At 35.3% G+C, this 20,185-nt stretch overlaps 2 protein-coding genes across 2 annotated transcripts in view; one reads left to right on the top strand and one right to left on the bottom strand.

Moving 5' to 3' along the window:
* The window catches only part of LOC106871625 (uncharacterized), a 587,895-nt gene that overhangs the window by 8,325 nt on the left and 559,385 nt on the right, over nucleotides 1-20,185 (bottom strand). The gene's annotated exons all lie outside the window — the stretch shown is intronic.
* On the top strand, nucleotides 1,503-20,007 carry LOC149137049 (uncharacterized). The gene is made up of 2 exons (XM_089344938.1): nucleotides 1,503-3,018; nucleotides 18,422-20,007. Exons 1-2 carry the CDS (start codon nucleotides 2,701-2,703, stop codon nucleotides 18,428-18,430), a joined length of 327 nt encoding a protein of 108 aa, XP_089201064.1. The 5' UTR covers nucleotides 1,503-2,700; the 3' UTR covers nucleotides 18,431-20,007.

A 20,185-nucleotide genomic window follows, 5' to 3' on the forward strand; every position in this document is an offset into this window, starting at 1 on the left:
CGGCACTGGCAATGACCTCGCTCGAATGTTTATTCATGTGCCACCGGCACAAGTGCCAGTAAGGTGACGCTGGTAACAAACATGTTCGAATAGTGCTTTTTACGTGCCACCGGTATGGAAGCCAGTCAGCTGCTCTGGCAGTGATCATGCTCGGACGGTGCTCTTAGTGCTCCACTGGCATAGGTGCCAGTCATTGAATTTGCAAATTTAATTTGATTTCGATTTAACTTGCCTCAACAGGTCTTTGCAAGCAGAGTTTAGTCTCCAATGAAGTGGGCTGGTTACACCCCTGGCATAGGCCACGTGTTATGGTCTCACTTGGCTTGCCAGGTCTTCTCATGCACAGCATATTTCCAAAGGACTCGGTCACTAGTCATTGCCTCAGTGAGACCTAATGTTCGAAGGTCGTCCTTCACAACCTCATCCCAGGTCTTCTTGGGTCTACCTCTTCCACAGGTTCCCTCAACTGCTAGGGTGTGGCACTTTTTCACACAGCTATCCTCATCCATTCTCGCTACATGACCATACCAACGCAGTCGTCTGTCTCGCACACCACATCTGATGCTTCTTAGGTCCAACTTTAGACGCAAGCATGGTTGTGTGGTAAGAAGCTTGCTTCATAACTACATGGTTCTGGGATCAGTCTCACTGTGTAGCACATTGGGCAAATGTCTTCTACTGTAGTCTTGGGCTGATCAAAGCCTTGTTAGTGAATCTGGTAGACAGAAACTGAAAGAAGTTCACCGTGTATATGTATGAGTGTATGTCTTTGTGTCTATATTTGTTCACTACCAACACCAGACAACTGGTATTGGTGTATTTACATCCCTGTAACTTAGTGGTTTGGCAAAAGAGACCAATGGAATAAGCACCAGAATTAAGAAAAAAAAAAACTGACTGAGATCAATTCATTTGACTAAAAGTTCTTCAAGGCAGTGCTGAAACAAGATTAAAGTCCATGAAATATTTAGCTCTTTAAAATTAGTGGATATTTTCATTTCAGTTATTTAGCTGAGTTAATTATTATTGCTGGAGCTAGTTGCAAGGCAAGTTATAAGTAATTTTAGTTATCAATTGGTTATCAGCCATAAACAATTTCCTTTTGTGTGTTAAGAATACGCACACACAAAATGGAACTTCATTAGTTTTAACACTGTGTATTCAAAAGTTTGATCAACTGAAATACCAGCTGGTTAAATTAGTGTGGTTGAGTATTCCACTCACTCATGTACTCTTAGTTAATATAATTCTCAAGTAGAATTAGTATGAAACTTTGTCAAAAGACTGGATCTTTGAACTACAGGTGCAGGCTATCCAACAAGTTTCAGCACAATTTTTGTTGACTTAATTTCATTCAAAAAATCTTTGGTTCAACATTGGCTATATCGACAAATGTTTGCCTAAAATGACATATCATGAGATTGATCCCTGGAATTTGTGATTTTTGAAGACAAATACTTAACCATTTGACCACGTTTCTACTATTATATATTTATAGCTATACTTACATGGTTGATCAGAGATGGGCCAGTGGCTCCTATGAATACATTATGGTGACTATGACCAACATCATAACATATGCCACCAACGCCATCTTCCATCACCACCACTGCTATGACAACCACTTGAAAATACATCACAACAATTGGACCAACAATTGGAAAGTTGCTTGCACTAACAGTTGGTGAGTTGCAGCTGCTACTAACCCAAACATCAAGCGGTTTAACATAAAATAACAGAATTGATGTAAATACACATTTCTTGGATTTCTTCCTTCAGAAGATAGGCCTTTGTATTTTTTTGTAAAAGTTTCTACATTGTTAGAAGCTTTCTTTGTTTCCCCATTTCTTTCATTTTCTACGCACACACACACACACACATACACACACACTCTCTTTCTCTCTCTCTCACACACACACACATACTCTCTATCCCCCCCTCTCTCTCACACACACACATACTCACAAAACTGCACACACACACGTATATACAGTGGCACCATTCAATTTAAATATACTAGTATACTAATGTAAAAAATGGCATTTTTTATATATTCAAGTTGTAATTTGTGAATGAAGATGTATATCAAAATAAAGAAAATTTCACAAGCTTTAATATGGTATACAACTTTACAGCGTAACATCAACATATTAATTTTAAATTAAAGATAAATCTTAATTATCATAATTTATAGCGCCATTTAATTTAAGAGCGATTTGTAAAATTTCATTTTTTGTTTTACGTAATTTATTCTAAAAGGAACAAAAAAAAAAAAAAACATCAATAAATAAGCTCATACAATCAGTATTTGATTGGGAATCCAAAATTATTTAACACAGCTTTGCATCTGCAAAACATTGAATTGTTCAGATCATTTATCACTGTTCTTGAGATTTTTTCTCAATTTTGGCTAATAATGTAAAAAAGCATTCTGTATTCTTTGGCTTACTAGTTTGCACAGCTCTACCCATCCTTTCCCAAAAATTTTTGAAAGGATTTAGGTCAAGCTACTGCATCAACCAAACTCTCTTAGACCTAATGTAATCTCTGACAAGGTGCGAGGTGTGTTTCAGGTTGTTGTCATGCCAGAAAGTCCAACATCAGCCCAAATGCTTTCGGGCATATGGAAGCATAGTCTTATCCAATATTTCTAGATAGGACTTATTATCGACAACGCCCTTGATTCAGATTATAGGACCAATGCCTTTTCCAGACATGCACCCCCACACCATCACACTTCCACCAACATGTTTAATTGTAGGTTGGATGCGTTCTGGATTATATTCTTCGCCTATTTGCCTTCTTACATACTTCCTGCCATCGCTGCTGAACAAACTGAACTTTGGCTCATCTGACCACAACACATTTGACCAATCTGTTGGACTCCAATTCAAATGTTCTTTTGTGAATTGTATTCAGGCATGTCAATTTTTTAAAGAAATATATGGCTTTTTGCAAGAGACTCTTCCTAGAAGTCCAAATTCTTTGAGACGGTTTTTTATGGTGGACATTTCAATGGTAAGTCCATATTTTTGCCAAATTTCTTTTAAAATGTCAACAGCAGTCATTTTTCACTTTTTTAGGCACAGTCTATGGCTATATCTTTCCATTCTTACTCTTGATTGCCCAGATCGAGAGTGGTCTTTATAATCATTAGTTTCTTTATAAAGATGGACAGTATTGTATATGTTTTAGAGCATCCAACTTCGTTTGAAATAGCTTTATATGACAATTTCAGTCAACTATGCTAAACAATCCTTACTCTGGTTTCTGGTGTTAAGTTTTGTCTCTTACCCATCACAGGGTGATTGTTGGACACTCTGCAGGACAAAAATAAGACCTGTCAAATGGCAGAAGAGATCATGAGCAGTCAACGGCCATCCAACAATGTGTACATGTGCATGTATGTATGTATGTATGTGTGGGGGACATACATATATATGTATACGTATGCATGTATGTATGCATGTATATGTATGCATGTATGTATGTGGGAATACATAGGTTGGTGTTCAGGTGTGTAGTTGGTCCACTGGCAGTGGGAGGCTTCTCTGTTATTGTCATAGCATCTCTTTAGGAGAGGGAAACTCTGTGAGAAAACCTACAACGCTGACAATATTTGATAATGTAGACTAGTTCTTTTCAAATTTATGTTGTCCAGGTTTAGAGAGCGGGATTGATTTGTGGAAATCCTTTCCCCACTATAAAAAAATCATCATGTCCAGGCACCCCTGGAAAAAAAGTAAGAACTATCACAAAAATGGCTGGTTGTAGCCTTCACATTTGTGAGACTTCCAATCAGGTGATGGCAATATTCGAACATGAGTTTGCAGCCATCATATATATATATATATATATATATGATGGCTTATTGATTATATGCGTTTTGCTCCATTTATTATTCTTCATATCTACTCAAAATACATCACTTTAACATGCTATTTCTACCTATTAAATGGGTAATGGGTATGATATCCCAGTTTTTGTGTAATTTTTGCTACCCTGGTAACTATTAACATATTTGCATTATCGAAGTTTTTTCAACCGAGATAATATTAATATATGCATAAATTAAAATTTATATATATATATAATTAAACCTTGGGAGAAGCATTATGCCAGTAATACACATACAAAATATATATATATATATATATATATATATATATATGTAGTCACCATATTCCATTCCATATTGGCTACCTCTGATGAGCATAGTTATATAATCGGATTGTTACTTAACACTCCGTTGTAACCCTAGTGCAGAACAAGTTGATAAGATCAGCTGTGATGGATATATATTACTGTACACTTTGGATAATATCATCATTATCATCATCATCGTTTAACGTCTGTTTTCCATGCTGGCATGTGTTGGACAGTTTGACTGGGAACTGGCAAGCCAGTAAGGCTGCACCAGGCTCCAATCTGATCTGGCAAGATTTCTGCAGCTGGATGTCCTTCCTAATGCCAACCACTCCGAGAGTGTAGTGGGTGCTTTTTATGCGCCACCAGCATGGGAGACAGTCAGGTGGCACTGGCATTGAGCATGTTTGGATGGCGCTTTTTATGTATATACAATTCAAATCTACAGATAAACAACTTTCACCACAACTTTCTCTCACTCTTACTTCTTGTTTCTGTTGTGCCTGTAATTCAAAGGGCCAGCCTTGTCACACTGTGTCACGCTGAATATCCCCGAGAACTACTTTAAGGGTACACGTGTTTGTGGATTGCTCAGCCACTTGCACGTTAATTTCACGAGCAGGCTGTTTCCTTCATCGTAAGTGACGGAGTGCCAACAACAACAATGTATACAATGTATCAATACCAAAACAATAAAATATGGAAGACAACATATGATCTTGAATAAATGAAACTATTTGCCTCATTTAACATTCAAGCGAAGAACTAATTAATGAAAGTTTACTGAAGTAACTGTAAGTCTCTAATCGTGACTAAAAATAACTGCTTTGTTACTGCTTACTTTTCCAGAAACTGATTTAATGGTAAAATCAATTAAATAACTCTGAGGACGTTTGCCAATTAGCTGGACTAATCTATCTCTGTATATAATAAATATATTTGTTTGTGGTTAAGTGTGTGTGTGTGTGGAGAGAGAGAGAGAGAGAAATATATGAAGAATGCATAAAAAGAGTGGTTTGGGTGAAGACATTAATGTTATTTACAAAACTAAATTGAGGTGATTTATAATACTCGAAAAACCTTTGAAAGAAAAATGAAAGAGCACTGGCCAAAAATAACAGTATCAGACAGGCAAATGTAAGACTCTCTCTAAGGTTACATGACCTGCTAGAAATACCAGCCAAATTGCGTCAAATTATACACACTGCTGTCTTGACAAGAAGTGACTTGTGGAGTAATGTGGTTCTAGATATAAACAAAATGATTGGACAGTCAGGTTTGGAATGTCTTTGATTATAAGCCTGCTCAATCATGGCTAATCTGCAACAACTCTAATAGAATCAGGAAGACATAGCATGGAAAACATGTATATATGTGTGTATTGTGAGTGAGTGTGTGTGATGAGTGAGTGTGTGTGATGAGTGAGTGTCTGGTGTGCGTGTGGTGTGAGAGTGAGTGTGTGTGGTGTCTGAGTGAGTGTATGTGTGGTAGGTGAATGAGTGTGTGTGAGAGAGTGAGTGAGTGTGTGTGTGTGAGAGAGAAAGAGAGTGAGTGTGTTTGTGTGTATGTTGTGTCTCTGTCTGCCAATGCATACTGCTATTGGATGCACACACACATATTATCATCCATTGCACCTGGTGGAATAAATTATATGGCAATGTGCCAAAGCTTGAGAAAGAAATTTCTCATGGGGTTAGTTCCTCGATCTACTCAATATAGTATTTAAATCTTACATCTGCATGGCTTTTGATACTTTCCCCAAAGATAGAAATGGGTTTGCGTATGGTCAACACATCTACCTAAAAAAGAGTTACAGAAGCAGCGATGACAATTCAAAACCTTGGAGAAGAAGGCCTTTCCTCATGGAAAGATAGCCCATCTGATCTTAACCTGGAACCAACAAAGGTGTCAGAAGAGAGGATTCTTGAAAAATAGCTAGAGGCAGGATACTTAGGCAGATCTGAAAAAGTAGGGATCCAATTGGAGAGAAGCAGAGAAGACAACCAAGTGTTGAGAACAATGGGAACAAAAATCATCCATAGGGAATGAAGGGCTTCAATAAGTATGTTGATGGAATGAGTGTTGTTGTGAGTTCATTAATCATGTTTTTGTAAACTCTGGAAAGCATTATATGCAGAAGAAAAAGGCGGTGAGCTGGCAGAAACGTTAGCACAACAGGTGAAATGCTTAGCAGTATTTTGTCTGTCTTTACGTTCTGAGTTCAAATTCCACCCAGGTTGACTTTGCCTTTCATACTTTTGGGGTCGATAAATTAAGTACCAGTTGTGTACCAGGGTCGATCTAATCAACTGCCCCCCCTCCCTCAAAATTTCGGGCCTTGTGCCTGGAGTAGAAAGGATTATATGCAGAAGAAAAACCTCCTCAGAGAAACGGAACTAAGATTACCCCAGAAATAATACTACAGAAATAAAAATGCTCTGTACAGTTTGAATCTCACCAGCAATAGCTTAACACAATAAACATAAGTTACTATTATTAAAACCATAAAGTGTTGAAATGAAACAGTAATGGGAATCCATGGCACACACAAAAACATTTACTCAGTAATAACAACAAAGTATAACCACTGTAAAAATATTAGGGAAGAGAGATACTAATACAATATGCAACACCAAGGTAAAATGTAGCATAGTGAAAAACCTTATCTCTCCATAAGACATTTCTCAAAAGATCACACATTTTACTGACTTGTCAACAAAAAAATTGAAGCTGAGTTTCACCCACATTACAAACACATTTACCATTATTTTGGGGCCACAATACAAAAGCATTGCAAACCTCACATGAAGTTGCTAAACAAATTTCATCCTTCAGAGAGAAAATGGCTTAATACCTCAAAATATATATGATTAGGAGATGAAGGAGACACTTCAAAAATTAAATTTGCAATTCTGCCTAGTGTTGCAGTAATTGAAAATTGATCAAAGAACTATGGCCCCTATTTTATATATTTGTATATATATATATATATATATATATTTGTCTAGAATCATGCCGGACGTGGAGGAGGAGAGAAAATAGTAATTCAGTAAAGGAGAAGTAGTGAGAGTAATAGCCCTGACTAAGGAGTGAGAAAAAGTAATAGCAATGAGAGAAAGGGAGGGGTGATAGATGAACAAGGAAGGAAGGGGTGAAAAAAAATCAATGTCTCAACTCTGTGAGTATATGAGTGTATGTGTGTACAAGGAAAGTATGTGAATGTTTGTATGTGTGATTATTACGTACCTTATTTATATATAAAATACTGCAATTAGCCATCATTATTGATGGCACGTGGTTAACTAGTTAGTAATAATAACTAATTGATGCCTACAGAAAACACACACACACACACACACACACACACAAACTCCCATTTTTTTATTGAGGTTACAAATAGCTAAATTAAAAGCTCCAGAAAACTTTCAAAAGTTAGAACAGATATTAGAAAGAAGCCCTTGTAAAGGAAACATGATCAAAACACATAGAAAGACATGTTCCATTGTTTTGGAATCTAGTTCTTGTTGCTTCCACACTTTCACTTTTGACATCCATTTTCCTATGCTTGCATTGGTTGGATTGGATGGGGTTATTTGAGGTAGATTTTCTATGACCAGATGCCCTTCCTGTCACTAACCTTCTCCCATTTCCAAGCAAGGTACTATTTTCCCATAGTTAGACACGTTTTCCACAAAAGACTGTAAAGGAACAATCTTGCTTTTATGATGATCATTTACAACCATCGTGTGATGTCTAGAGAAGACTACACACAAACATATTCACAAACTCGTACACACACACACACACACACACACACACACACATATACATACCTGGCACCTCATTGGTTACGATGACAAGGGTTCCAGTTGATCCGGTCAATGGAACAGCCTGCTCATGAAATTAATGCGCAAGTGGCTGAGCACTCCACAAACACATGTACCCTTAACGTAATTCTCGGAGATTTAGTGTGACACAGAGTGCGACAAAGCTGGCCCTTTGAAATACAGGACTACTCATTTTCACCAGCACAGTGGACTGGAGCAACATGAAATAAAGTGTCTTGCTCAAGGACACAACATGTCACTGGGAATTGAACTCGCGACCATATGACAACGAGCTAAATAACCTAACCACTAAGCCATGCACCTTCACATATGTATGCATCTATACATTATGTATATTCATATTGATATTATTAAGACATATAGGAGCAAAATGGGTCAAAAGTGTAATGATAGATAGAGAGGGAGAGAGAGAGAGAGAGAGAAAAGAGTGACAGTGACAAAAATAGGATGGTCAGGTATAATAGACCAGATCTTACAGCATACAACAAAGCAACAACAATGTATATATGTAAATGATTACCTTAGCGTTTGCATGGTAGTTTTCATTTAATAACTGCATTGATCACCAAAACAAAACTCATTAGCTAATTGTATTGATGACATTCCCTAGATAGCTGTACCAGTTAGTATGACAATATTTACTAGAGACACTCTGAGCGCACGCACTGCCATGGGTGTGCATGTACGTTTGAGTGTGTGTGTGTGTGTGTGTGTGTGTGTGTGTGTGTGTGTGTGCGTGCATGAATGTGTGTGTGGTGTTGTAAAACTTATTAGATAATTGTATGTTGTGAAATCAATTACAAGAAAGCTGCAGTAAATGCAATGTGACAATCTTCAGATGATAATCTCACTCCCCCGTATACCACTACCACTATCACCAACAATCATCATCACCACCACCACCACCATCACTGCAATATGCACTGTGGTGATATTCCTAAGAGCCTTTTGATAACTGAGTCTCCCCCGCACAAGTCATCACCTATCATTTGCCCATAATGACTAGATGGTCCTCATCGTTTTGATAGATGAACACACACCACTATTAAACTACATTCCAAGGCAGTAAGCTGGCACAACTGTTACCACACCAGGAAAAATTCTTAGTGGAATTTTATTTGGCTTTATGTTATGAGTTCAAATTCTGTTGTAGCCCACTTTGCATTTCATCCTTCTGGGGTTGATGAAATAAGTACAATTTAGCCAGGCAACAGTAATAATGATTTCAAAGTCCTGCACAAGGCCAGTAATTTAAGAGGAAGGGTAAGTCGATAACATCGACCCCAGTGCTCAACTGGTACTTATTTTATTGACCCTGAAAGGATGAAAGGCAAAGCTGACCTTAGCGGAATTTGAACTTAAAACAAAGAGGACGAAATTATGTTAAGCATTTTCCCCAGCTTGCTAACATTTCTGCTAGCTGTGTGTGTGCATGTGTATTAGTTGCATGTACCTTCGTTTTTATATTTATGTGTATGCGTGGCTGTATGTATCTATGCATGTGTATGAGTGTGTGTGTGTGTGTATGTGTATATATATAAATACACACACACACCATTTTGAGCATGGCCGTTGCCAGTACCGCCTGACTGGCCTTCGTGCGGGTGACACGTAAAAGCACCCACTACACTCTCTGAGTGGTTGGTGTTAGGAAGGGCATCCAGCTGTAGAAACTCTGCCAAATCAGATTGGAGGCTGGTGTTGCCATCCGGTTTCACCAGTCCTCAGTCAAATCGTCCAACCCATGCTAGCATGGAAAGCGGATGTTAAACGATGATGATGATGACAGCAATAATCCTTTCAACTAAAGGCACAAAGCCTGAAGTTTGTGGGGAGTGGGATAGTCAATCATATCTACCCCAGTACTTGACTGGTACTTAATTTATCGACCCCAAAAGGTTGAAAGGCATAGTTGACCTCGGTGGAATTTGAACTCAGAATGTAAAGACTGTTGAAATGCCACTAAGCATTTTGCCCAGCACGCTAACAATTCTACCAGATTGCTGCTTTAAAAGCAATAGTAATCATAATGTAAGTTTAAACTGCAACAACAACAAAAATTATGAGAGCTTAATCGTTGACACAACAACATTCAAATAATGTCAACTGCACTCACACAAATAGCTGAAAAGTTGATAACAACAACAACAAAAATAGCAACAACAAACAGACGCTGTGATGAAATCAAGTGAAAACAACAAAATTACCAACAATGAACATAACAAACAACAACAACAAAAAAGATATAAATGGAGCAAAAACAAGACAACAACAACAATAACAACAACGACAGTTGAGACAACAAAAATATAAATAACAACAAAAGCTATAACAACTAAACCAAAAACAAAAACAAAAAACCCAAATAAAACTATATATCAAATTTTAAAAATCAAATCAGTTTCCTAAATTCTGACGAGTTATCTTCCTTTGTCATCTCCCAAAGTCTAACACCTATCCATACTATGTAGAAGCCATTCCCCTGATGTTGACGAGGCCAACACCTATGCATACGGTAGACACAGCAGAAACGATGACGTGTTAGTGTCTTGAGGCCATTTATCACTGTTAAGTGATGCCGTTTGTTCAGTATCTCAAGAGTTTAATGCAGGAAACCATTGCTAGATTTTTTAATGAATAATGGGAGCTGAGATGGTGAAGATATCTGACAATCATTCCTAAGAATATATATAGATTTTGTGTATATATGTGGCTGTATGTTTATATGTGCATTTGTGTGCATGTGTATGTGTGGATGTATGTATATATGTGCACATGTGTATGTGAGTATGTATGTATATATATATATATATATATATATATATATATATATATATATATGTATTATATGTATGTATATATATCTGTATATATATCTGTGTATATATATATATATGTGTGTGTGTGTGTGTGTGTGTGCATGTGTATTAGTTGCATGTACTTTTGTTTTTATGTTTATGTGTATGCGTGGCTGTATGTATTTATGCATGTGTATGAGCGTGTGTGTGTATGTGTATATATATACATACACACACAATTACATGATAAAAATATTTAAGCATAAAATTATTAAATCAATAAAAGATTAATAACGTTTATGTGATTGTGTGTATGTAAATAAATATATATATATATATATATATATATATATATATATATATATATATATAATTACATGTTCATACACACAATCACATAAACGTTATTAATCTTTTATTGATTTAATAATTTTATGCTTTGTATTTCATCTCCTTGTCTTTTGTTTTAATTTTTTTCTCTTTCTTACATGTTCTTTTTTTTAAATGTCCATCATCATTTTCATCACTATTACCATCACCCATACCACCACCACCATCAACGTCCTTAAATATTTTTATCATTATCCGCTTACCCTATCACCATAAAAAAAAAAGGAAAAGACATGGATAATATATACCTTCTCTGACAAAAAAAAAAAATTAGGGGTTGGTTATGATGGGCATTTTTTAAAAATTTGCTCAATCAGAAGACCACCTTGGGCTAAATTCCATTTTCATCCCTCATCAAAATCACCATCATCAATGCTACCACCTCCATCATCATCATCACTACCACTGCTACCACGACTATTAGTCACAGCAATCACTACTGCTGCCCATCTCTATCATAGCCACTTTTACCACTACCACCACTACTATTGTTGTTGTTATCGTCGTTGTTGTCATTATCCTCATCATCACCATCTCTACCACTGCTACTGTCAGATAACCAATTCTTTTGCCAAAGCCAGACCACCACAGTCACCAGTACCACCATTTACCAGTCATCATCATCATCATCATCATCAATATGATTTCTTTTCCTTTGTCTGCTTGGTGGAAATAAAATGTGTTGTCCATATGAGCAATGAATTATATGTCTACAGAATGTTTTTTTTTAAATTTTTTTTTTCTCTTATTCTTTTGATGGATACTATATAGCTATATGCCATGAAGTTCATTAACTTATTGGAGTTTATATTATTTTAACATAGTGAACTGTTCTGTGATGACTGTAAAAATAAAGAAAAGGAAAAACACCATCTTTGTTATAAGAATTTACCAACATTATGCTCATGGTGTCCCTCTAGCTCTCTGTCATCATGATGCTGCGGCTGATGAGGATGTCAACAGCAATGATATTCATGATCATTCTCATTGTCATCACTGTTATGATCATGAAATTCATCATCATAAAAATCATCATCATAAAAATCATCATCATCATCAGCATCATGAAAATTGTCAACATCCTTATGAGCAATGGCATTCATCACCATCATAATCATAATATGTTATCACTATCATCATCATCATCATCATTATTATCACCATCCTCATTGTTATTATATTCAACCTTGTTCACCATTAACATTCTGTGATGCAGCAGAGCAAGAATCAATGCCATCTAAACCAGGGGCTCTCAACTATTTTTTTTTTTATCTATGGACCCTTTTGATTGCTGTTTTATTCTGATGGACCCCACTAGCTCTTTGATGTTTAAAAACTAGTTTTAACGTAACTTCTTTCAAAATTCCTATTTTGTTTCCCCCACATTAACTGGTGTAGGTTGAATTATGTAAAATGTTACAGAAAGAAACCTCACTATTCCTTGCAATACATACCAATGCAGACTGTATGATGCATGTGTACGAGCAGCCATGCTACATGGCAGTGAAACATGGGCCGTGACTGCTGAGGACACTCACAAGGCTTTGGTCAGATTGAGGCTAGAGTAGAAGACAGTTATCCAAGGTGTTACGCAATGGGACTAAACTCAGAACCATGTGGTTGGGAAGCAAGCTTCTTACCACCAGCCATGCCTGTGCCTATGTTGCATATAATTTTTAACAACAAAATCTTGTATGGACCCCAAGGGCTATATAATCCCTGATTGACAATCACAGATCTAGACAGTTGTCAAGAGTTGTATTTGTCAGTCATATTTCCAAGTACAATAAAATAAGTACCATCAAAGTATAGTGTTAACAAAAACAACTATATCTTTCTCCTAAATGTATTGCCCACCTTGTACCTATGTTACAAATCATAGTGACTAATTAGCTGCTACCAAGGCCAAGGCAGACTATATTCTTTATTACCTCCGCCTTAGTGAAGGCAGAAGTATTGTTTTCAGTCAGGTTTGTTTGTCTGTGGACAAGATATCTCAACCACTGGATGGATTTGGATGAAACTTTCAGGGATGTTTGGCCTCGTTACTGGCCTGAACTGATTAGATTTTAGGATCAATCTGGTACTGGACAAGGATTTTGGATTATTTGCTATACTTACCTTACTTTACATAAAGTATTACGATCTTATGTTGACTAACAACGTTGATGTTACCTTGGCAAAGGTTTGCACTCTCTGAATGCTCTTGTTTTTGTTTGTTTCAGACATTAGATCTGACCTAGCTGGGGCATCATCTTGAAGAGTTTCATCAGTCAAATTAGTTCAACAAAAGTCTGGTACTATTCTATCAGTCTCTCTTCAGAGAACCACCTTGAAGAATTTTTAGTGGAATGAATCAACCCCAGTATCAATTCTTTTTAAAGCCTACTACTTATTCTATTGATCTCTTTGGCTCAACTGCTAAGCTACGAGGATGTAAACACACCAACACTAGTTGTCAAGTGGTGGTGGTGGGGGAGACAGAGACACAAACACACACACACATGCACATATGTATGCGCATGTGCACATGCACACACACACACACACACACTGCTCTTCTTTCAGTTTCCATCTACCAAATCCACTCACAAGGCTTTGGTTGGTGTGAGGCTATAATAGAAGACACTTGCCCAAAGTGCCATGCAGTGGGACTGATCCTAGAATCATGTTGTTGGGAAGCAAACTTCTTTCTAAACAGCCACACCTGTGCCTATACACACCTTTCCCCTAGCTTATTGCAATATCAGTGACTAGGATACAAAATATACTATGAAACTGTTTCTTTATTTTTAATACTAATTAAGGAATAAAACAGTGATTATACCACTACAAGCATTTTAAACTGGTGCCATAACTGTCTTCCCAATATGATTGTTTTCAGTTCAACACAATCTGAACCAGATCAAATAATTTAGCCAAAGGTGGATGGATTTTTTCATAAATCTGTACAGGTATTTTTAAAGAAGCCAAAATAATAGACATGGCAAGGTAGTGGTTGTAAACTGCAGTGACTGAGAAGAAATATTTAAAAAGCCATGGGAATCCAATAAAATTGTAGTGTGCATGATGTAAGAGAACCTTGTTTAATGTGATGACTTCTTTTTCAAAGAAAATGAGATTAAAGACATGAAAAAGAAAAAAAAAATGAAGGAAATAGTTCATGTAGATGATGATAACATCAGAAATTGGAGTTTAAGTTGTTCTTGGAAAGAGAACGAAAGTATGAAAAAAAATGTGAATTAACTGTGGAGTGTACTTTATCTCTTTATGAAATATGTAATGTTGAGTAAACTATATCATATATGCATGAGTGTGTATGTATGTATGTGTGTGTGTGTGAGTGCATGCATGTAAGGGTAGGTAAGCATAGAATGTAAGGGAAAATGAGAATGAAAATGAGTTATTGCAAGTGCATGTGTTTGTTTGTGTGTGTGTGTGTGTGTGTGTGTCTTTTTATAGATAGATAACTAAAGATCGATTGACAGATAGATAGATAGATAGATAGATAAATTGATTGACAGACAGACAAGCAAACAGATTGATAGATCAATAGATAGACAGATCAATAGAGATAAATAACAGACAGACAGATAGATATGCTATCAGTTAAATGACTATAGTCAGAAAAAAAAAACACACTTTGAAAGAGAAATAGAATAGTATAATTGTATACATGTGCAAATATATAATATACATATATAGACAGATTTAGTACTTAAATGATAGACAGAGGGATTATCTCACATTGGTGTCATAAATATGTTGATGTACTACTAAAACAGATACAAAAATAAAATGAAATAAAAGCAACAGCTATGCCTGATAGGCAAAGATATTTATTTCAATTGCTATTTTAAGATGTTCTTAAAATGTAAAACGTGACATAGGAATTGATATATTCTGGTGAGACACAAATTTTTCTGAGATAAATAACATTGATCTCTTGCTAGAATAAAGAATGTATTATACATCACAACCCAATCCTACCTATTCACATTTTTTTACGCACGCACGCACGCACGCACGCACGCACACACACACACACACACACACACACGAGGCAGTGGGGGCTGAAAAGTTCTTAGCTTTGGGTAAAAGAAAATACAGAAGAATCAGTTAATTATGATTTTATGCAACATATCACCTCACATTCACACACTTATTGAAATGGTCCTTCAGTTTTTCTGTGAAAGGACTCAGAAAGTTGGACCTCCAGCCAGGCCTTTCATGTGACCCTTAAAGCCAGGGGCTTTTCAGCACCCCCTTGTATATATATATATATATTTATTCAGAACCCCCTTGTATGTATGTATGTATGTATATTGTTATACTAGTGGATGGTCATATTTTGCCAATTAAAAGAAAAGATATGACCATCACCAAGTATAACAATATTTGTTTCAACATATGATTTCACATCAAGAATCATGCAAAACAAATATATATGTGTATATATATATATATATATATATATATATATATATATATATATATATATATATATATATATATATATATATATATATATATATATATATATATATATATATATATATATATATATATATATTTACATGGTCTATGAGGTTACACTGGGTTTTACATCCATAAAGTGCTTAGCTTTACAGTACTTCTTCAGACCCTAAACCTGCTGGCCTATGGCCCCTCTAGTGAGTTTAGAAAATTAATGGAGTAGCCGAGGTCAAAACGTTCCATACTTTTGAGAGACTAAGAGGTTTCTGTGAATATGTAGAAGCATGACCTGCTGGACAGCTATTTAACACAAACCATGTGGTCTTTGTAAAACACTCTGGCTGGGGAATGAGATAGATCATCAGTAAATCATAAATCTGAAAAAGAAGCATGCTCTAAGTTACAGAGCAGTAAAGTATATAGATAAAGATAGATATGGTTGATCTATGTGGTAACCTTAGGTTTTACATCGATAAAGCACTTAGCTTTACAGTGTTTCTTCAGAGTCTAAACTCACTGACCTATGACCTCTCTAGCAAGGTTATAGGCCAATGGGTTTAGAGTCTGAAGAAACACTGTAAAGCTAAGCACGTTTTGGGCGTGAAACTGAGGGTAACCCCCACAGACCAGCCATATCTATCTTTATCTGTATAAATTACTGCTCTGTAACTAAGAGTATGCTTCTTTTCCGGATTTATGATTTACTGATGATATACATAATTTTACAAAGAGTAAATGCCTTAGAGTTATAAAAAGTAAATACTTTAAACTGAATAGAAGGATTTCTTGGCATCAAAACTTTTTTTTTTTTTTTTTTTATCAAAGAGGCATAAATGGCCTTGTTAACTGATGGGAGAAATACACAGCTGTTCAGAGATCATATTTTGAATAATTAAACCCCTGTATAAGTTCAGTTTTACAAGAATAGGGGATTATTTTTAAAATCGGCCATATTTTCTGAACAACATAATATCTTCCTTTGACTAAACAGGTTTTCAAAGAGGATTGGAGAAGACTTGCATGATGGTGAAATTAGCTTAAAACACGATCATGTGATGTCAGGGCAAGGAGACACATGTACATGCGTATAACAATTCTATTATTTCTTTATATGCTTCAGCCCAGAGGCTGTGGCCAAGGTCGAGCACCAAAGTTCTTTCAGTTTCAATTTTCCAGATCCACTCACAAGACTTTGGTTGGCTTAAGGCTATAGTAGAAAACATTTGCCCCAGTTTCCATGAAGTGGGATCGAACTTGAAACCATGTGGTTAGGAAGCAAACTTCATAGCACACAGCCATGCCTGTACTCTATTATGTATATGTATTTATACACACATACAGTTCCAAATATATAAATGGAAAATCTAAACAAAAAATGCATGCGTATACAATGACACACAAACACACACACACACAAGCACACATTAATCAAAATATAGAATGACATATTGAAATAGTAGAGCCATTGAAAATATTCTGTTACATACCAACTTTATAAATTTTCACAATAAACTAAATGAAATGTAAACAGATGAAAATGGTTTATGTGACAAGAAAACGCAACCACCCCCAAACTCCTATGAGCTTGCTTGTTGTAGAAGAAGCTTGACTGTCTCAAAATGAAATTCTGACAAATGTTTCACATTAGTGGACTGCTGCATATCAAGACAATGAAAAATAATTTGATTCATGTCCTTCTCTTCGTGGCAACTATTGATTACATTAGTTCAATTGAGAGATGTATTATCAGAACCATTGATAGAAAGGTGACAGGAGGATAAAAAATAAATAAAAACATAAACAAAAAAACATACACACACACACGTGTATACATACATACATAACAATAATATATATACATATATACTCATATCTACACATGCATACATATATACTCATATATACACACATTCACACACACACACACACACATATGAATCTGTAAATAGATTACTAGAAAAAGAAAAATTAAACGGTATCAGAGGAACAGGAAAGAAAAATCTATAATTAAGAGAGGATAATGTTAGAAAGTAAGGAATATTGATACGATGAAAGAAGAAATCAAAAAGAAGAGGTGGGGGCTGGAAAATACGATGGTTTGTGTGGAATGGAGAATTGGGAAAAGACTGAGAAGTGAAAGCTTAAATGATCAGCTAAAAAATAAAACAAAAAAAAAATACTAAAAACAATTTCGAAGGAAACAGCAAATGATAAGAGAATGATGTGGGTGTTTGTGGATGTGTATATGTATGTATATATATGTGTGTGTGTGGTGTAAATGTGTCTGTTTATGCGTGTGAGCATAATATGTGCATGACTACATGTATATTTTTACATATTCATGTGTGTGTGTGTGTGTGTGTGTATTGATATATATATATATATATATATATATATATATATATATATATATATATATAATGTGTATGTGTATCTGTATATGGGTCTGTATGTGTCTGTTTATGTGTGTAAGCATATGTGCATGGTTATTTGTGTGTTTATGTTTATTCATATGAATGTGTGTGTATGAACACATGTGTCTCACTACATATGTATTTGTGGGTTTGTGTATGTTTATATATCTGTGTGTCTGTGCCTGTACTGGCTTATGTATGTGTCACTGATGCAAAAGATTCCAATCTCCATTTTTATCTAGCAACAACATACTGTAACCTTATTTTAAACATATTGAAAGATGCTTTTATATTTATGTAAGTTTGTTTATTCAGTATAAACTAAGAATATTATTATATTTATTTACAGCAACAATAGAAGAAAATAACACAAAAGCGAAGACACAGAATTGTTTACTCGAAATCCAGTGCTATTTGAAGGTTAACAAATACCGAATTGTATAGAAATCTGTGAAAATATACGCTATAGATAAAATTATTATCTCACTTGTCATATTCATAAAGTTGGAAGGAAATTGATAAATGAAAATTAGAGAAAGAAATATCAAAGTTTCTGTATATGTATGTGTGTGTGTGTCTATTTACTAATTGCGCCAATGTATATCTTAAGAAGAATGTTTTGAAAGTAAAAATTGAAGGAAATAGCATGGACTGGAAAGTAAATAATAGGATTAACTCATTAGCAGCTCAAATATTCTACCTGTTTTATGTTCAAACTGGCCAGATCTGGCCTCTGACACATACCCTAAAATGTCATTCTAAAAATAAACAAGCATATCAATGAAATGTGAAGGCTAAGACCCATCAAGCCAAGTGAGATCGTAGTCATGGCAAATGCCAATGTTGTGTAACTGGCACATAAAAAGCACCTTTAAATGCAATTAATAAACGAAGGAGAAACTACATAAGGATGCATTTTCTGTTGAAGAAAACAATCTTGTACCTAACTGCTTTGACTCTTGCAAACCTCCACCAAGGCAACACCAATGTCCTCTCATTGATTAGTCAGAGATGATTTTTAAAATGAGAACATCTGAAATAAACTCGACTGCTCTAACAAATGAGAATACTAAAAATGAACCCGACCGCTCTCGAAAATAAAGTAAAAAAAAAAACGAAAAATAATCCAGAATCCTTGTCCGGTACCAGATCAATCCCATAATCTAATCAGTTCATGCCAGTCATGAGGTCAAACATCCCTGAAAGTTTCATCCAAATCCATCCAGTGGTTCTTTAGATATCTTGTCCATGGACAAGCAAACAAACATGACTGAAACAATATCTCCACCTTCGCTAAGGCAGAAGTAATAAAGGTGGTGATAGAAAACAAAAACAAAAACAAAAGTAATTAAGACCTGGAAAGGAATGAAAAGAATGAAACATTATATGGGATTAATATTTAAGAAAAAAATTAGAAGAAATCAATATAGCACAGAATATGCTTGAAAGCAATGTAATGTTTATATTTTGTAAAAAACAAAATAAAAAAATTGATATTTAAAAGAAATTTTATTTTAGTGGTGATCAAGATATTTTTACTGCTTCCAGGCTGTGATTATGCTGGGACCGTACCACCACACACACACATACACACAAGAAGAAAAACCCTGTCAGACAAGCAGAGTTTATCTAAGAATTGACAAATTATATATGAAACTAGTATATGCACTTCAGATATTGCCAAACTTTTAGTGTTCTTCTGGTGTTAGATTTTTAGAAAGAACTGAATTTCTGCTAAAGTTTGTTTCATTAATTAACAAAAAGTAAATAAATAAATAAATAATAATAATAATAACATTTGTTCATTTAAATCTTTCCATAATGGTTTTAATTTTGCATCTTTTGTAAAAGATTTACATAGCAATATGTAACAATATACATAAATTAAAGTTTTGTAAATTATAAGTTCATCACACACAGACACAAACACATGTAAAGTAGCTCACACACACACGTGCATGCACATGCACACACACACATACTAAGAAAATGATTAGGTAGTCACATTCTGAACAACATTTTCACAGAAACTCCCCGAGGAGACTTCATTATTTCAGTAATTGCAAACATTTGTTTGTATAAATTGATTTCAAACACACATAACAATAACTAT

The sequence above is a fragment of the Octopus bimaculoides genome, chromosome 2, assembly GCF_046866305.1.
Source record: "Octopus bimaculoides isolate indiv1 chromosome 2, ASM4686630v1, whole genome shotgun sequence".
Taxonomy (NCBI): domain Eukaryota; kingdom Metazoa; phylum Mollusca; class Cephalopoda; order Octopoda; family Octopodidae; genus Octopus; species Octopus bimaculoides.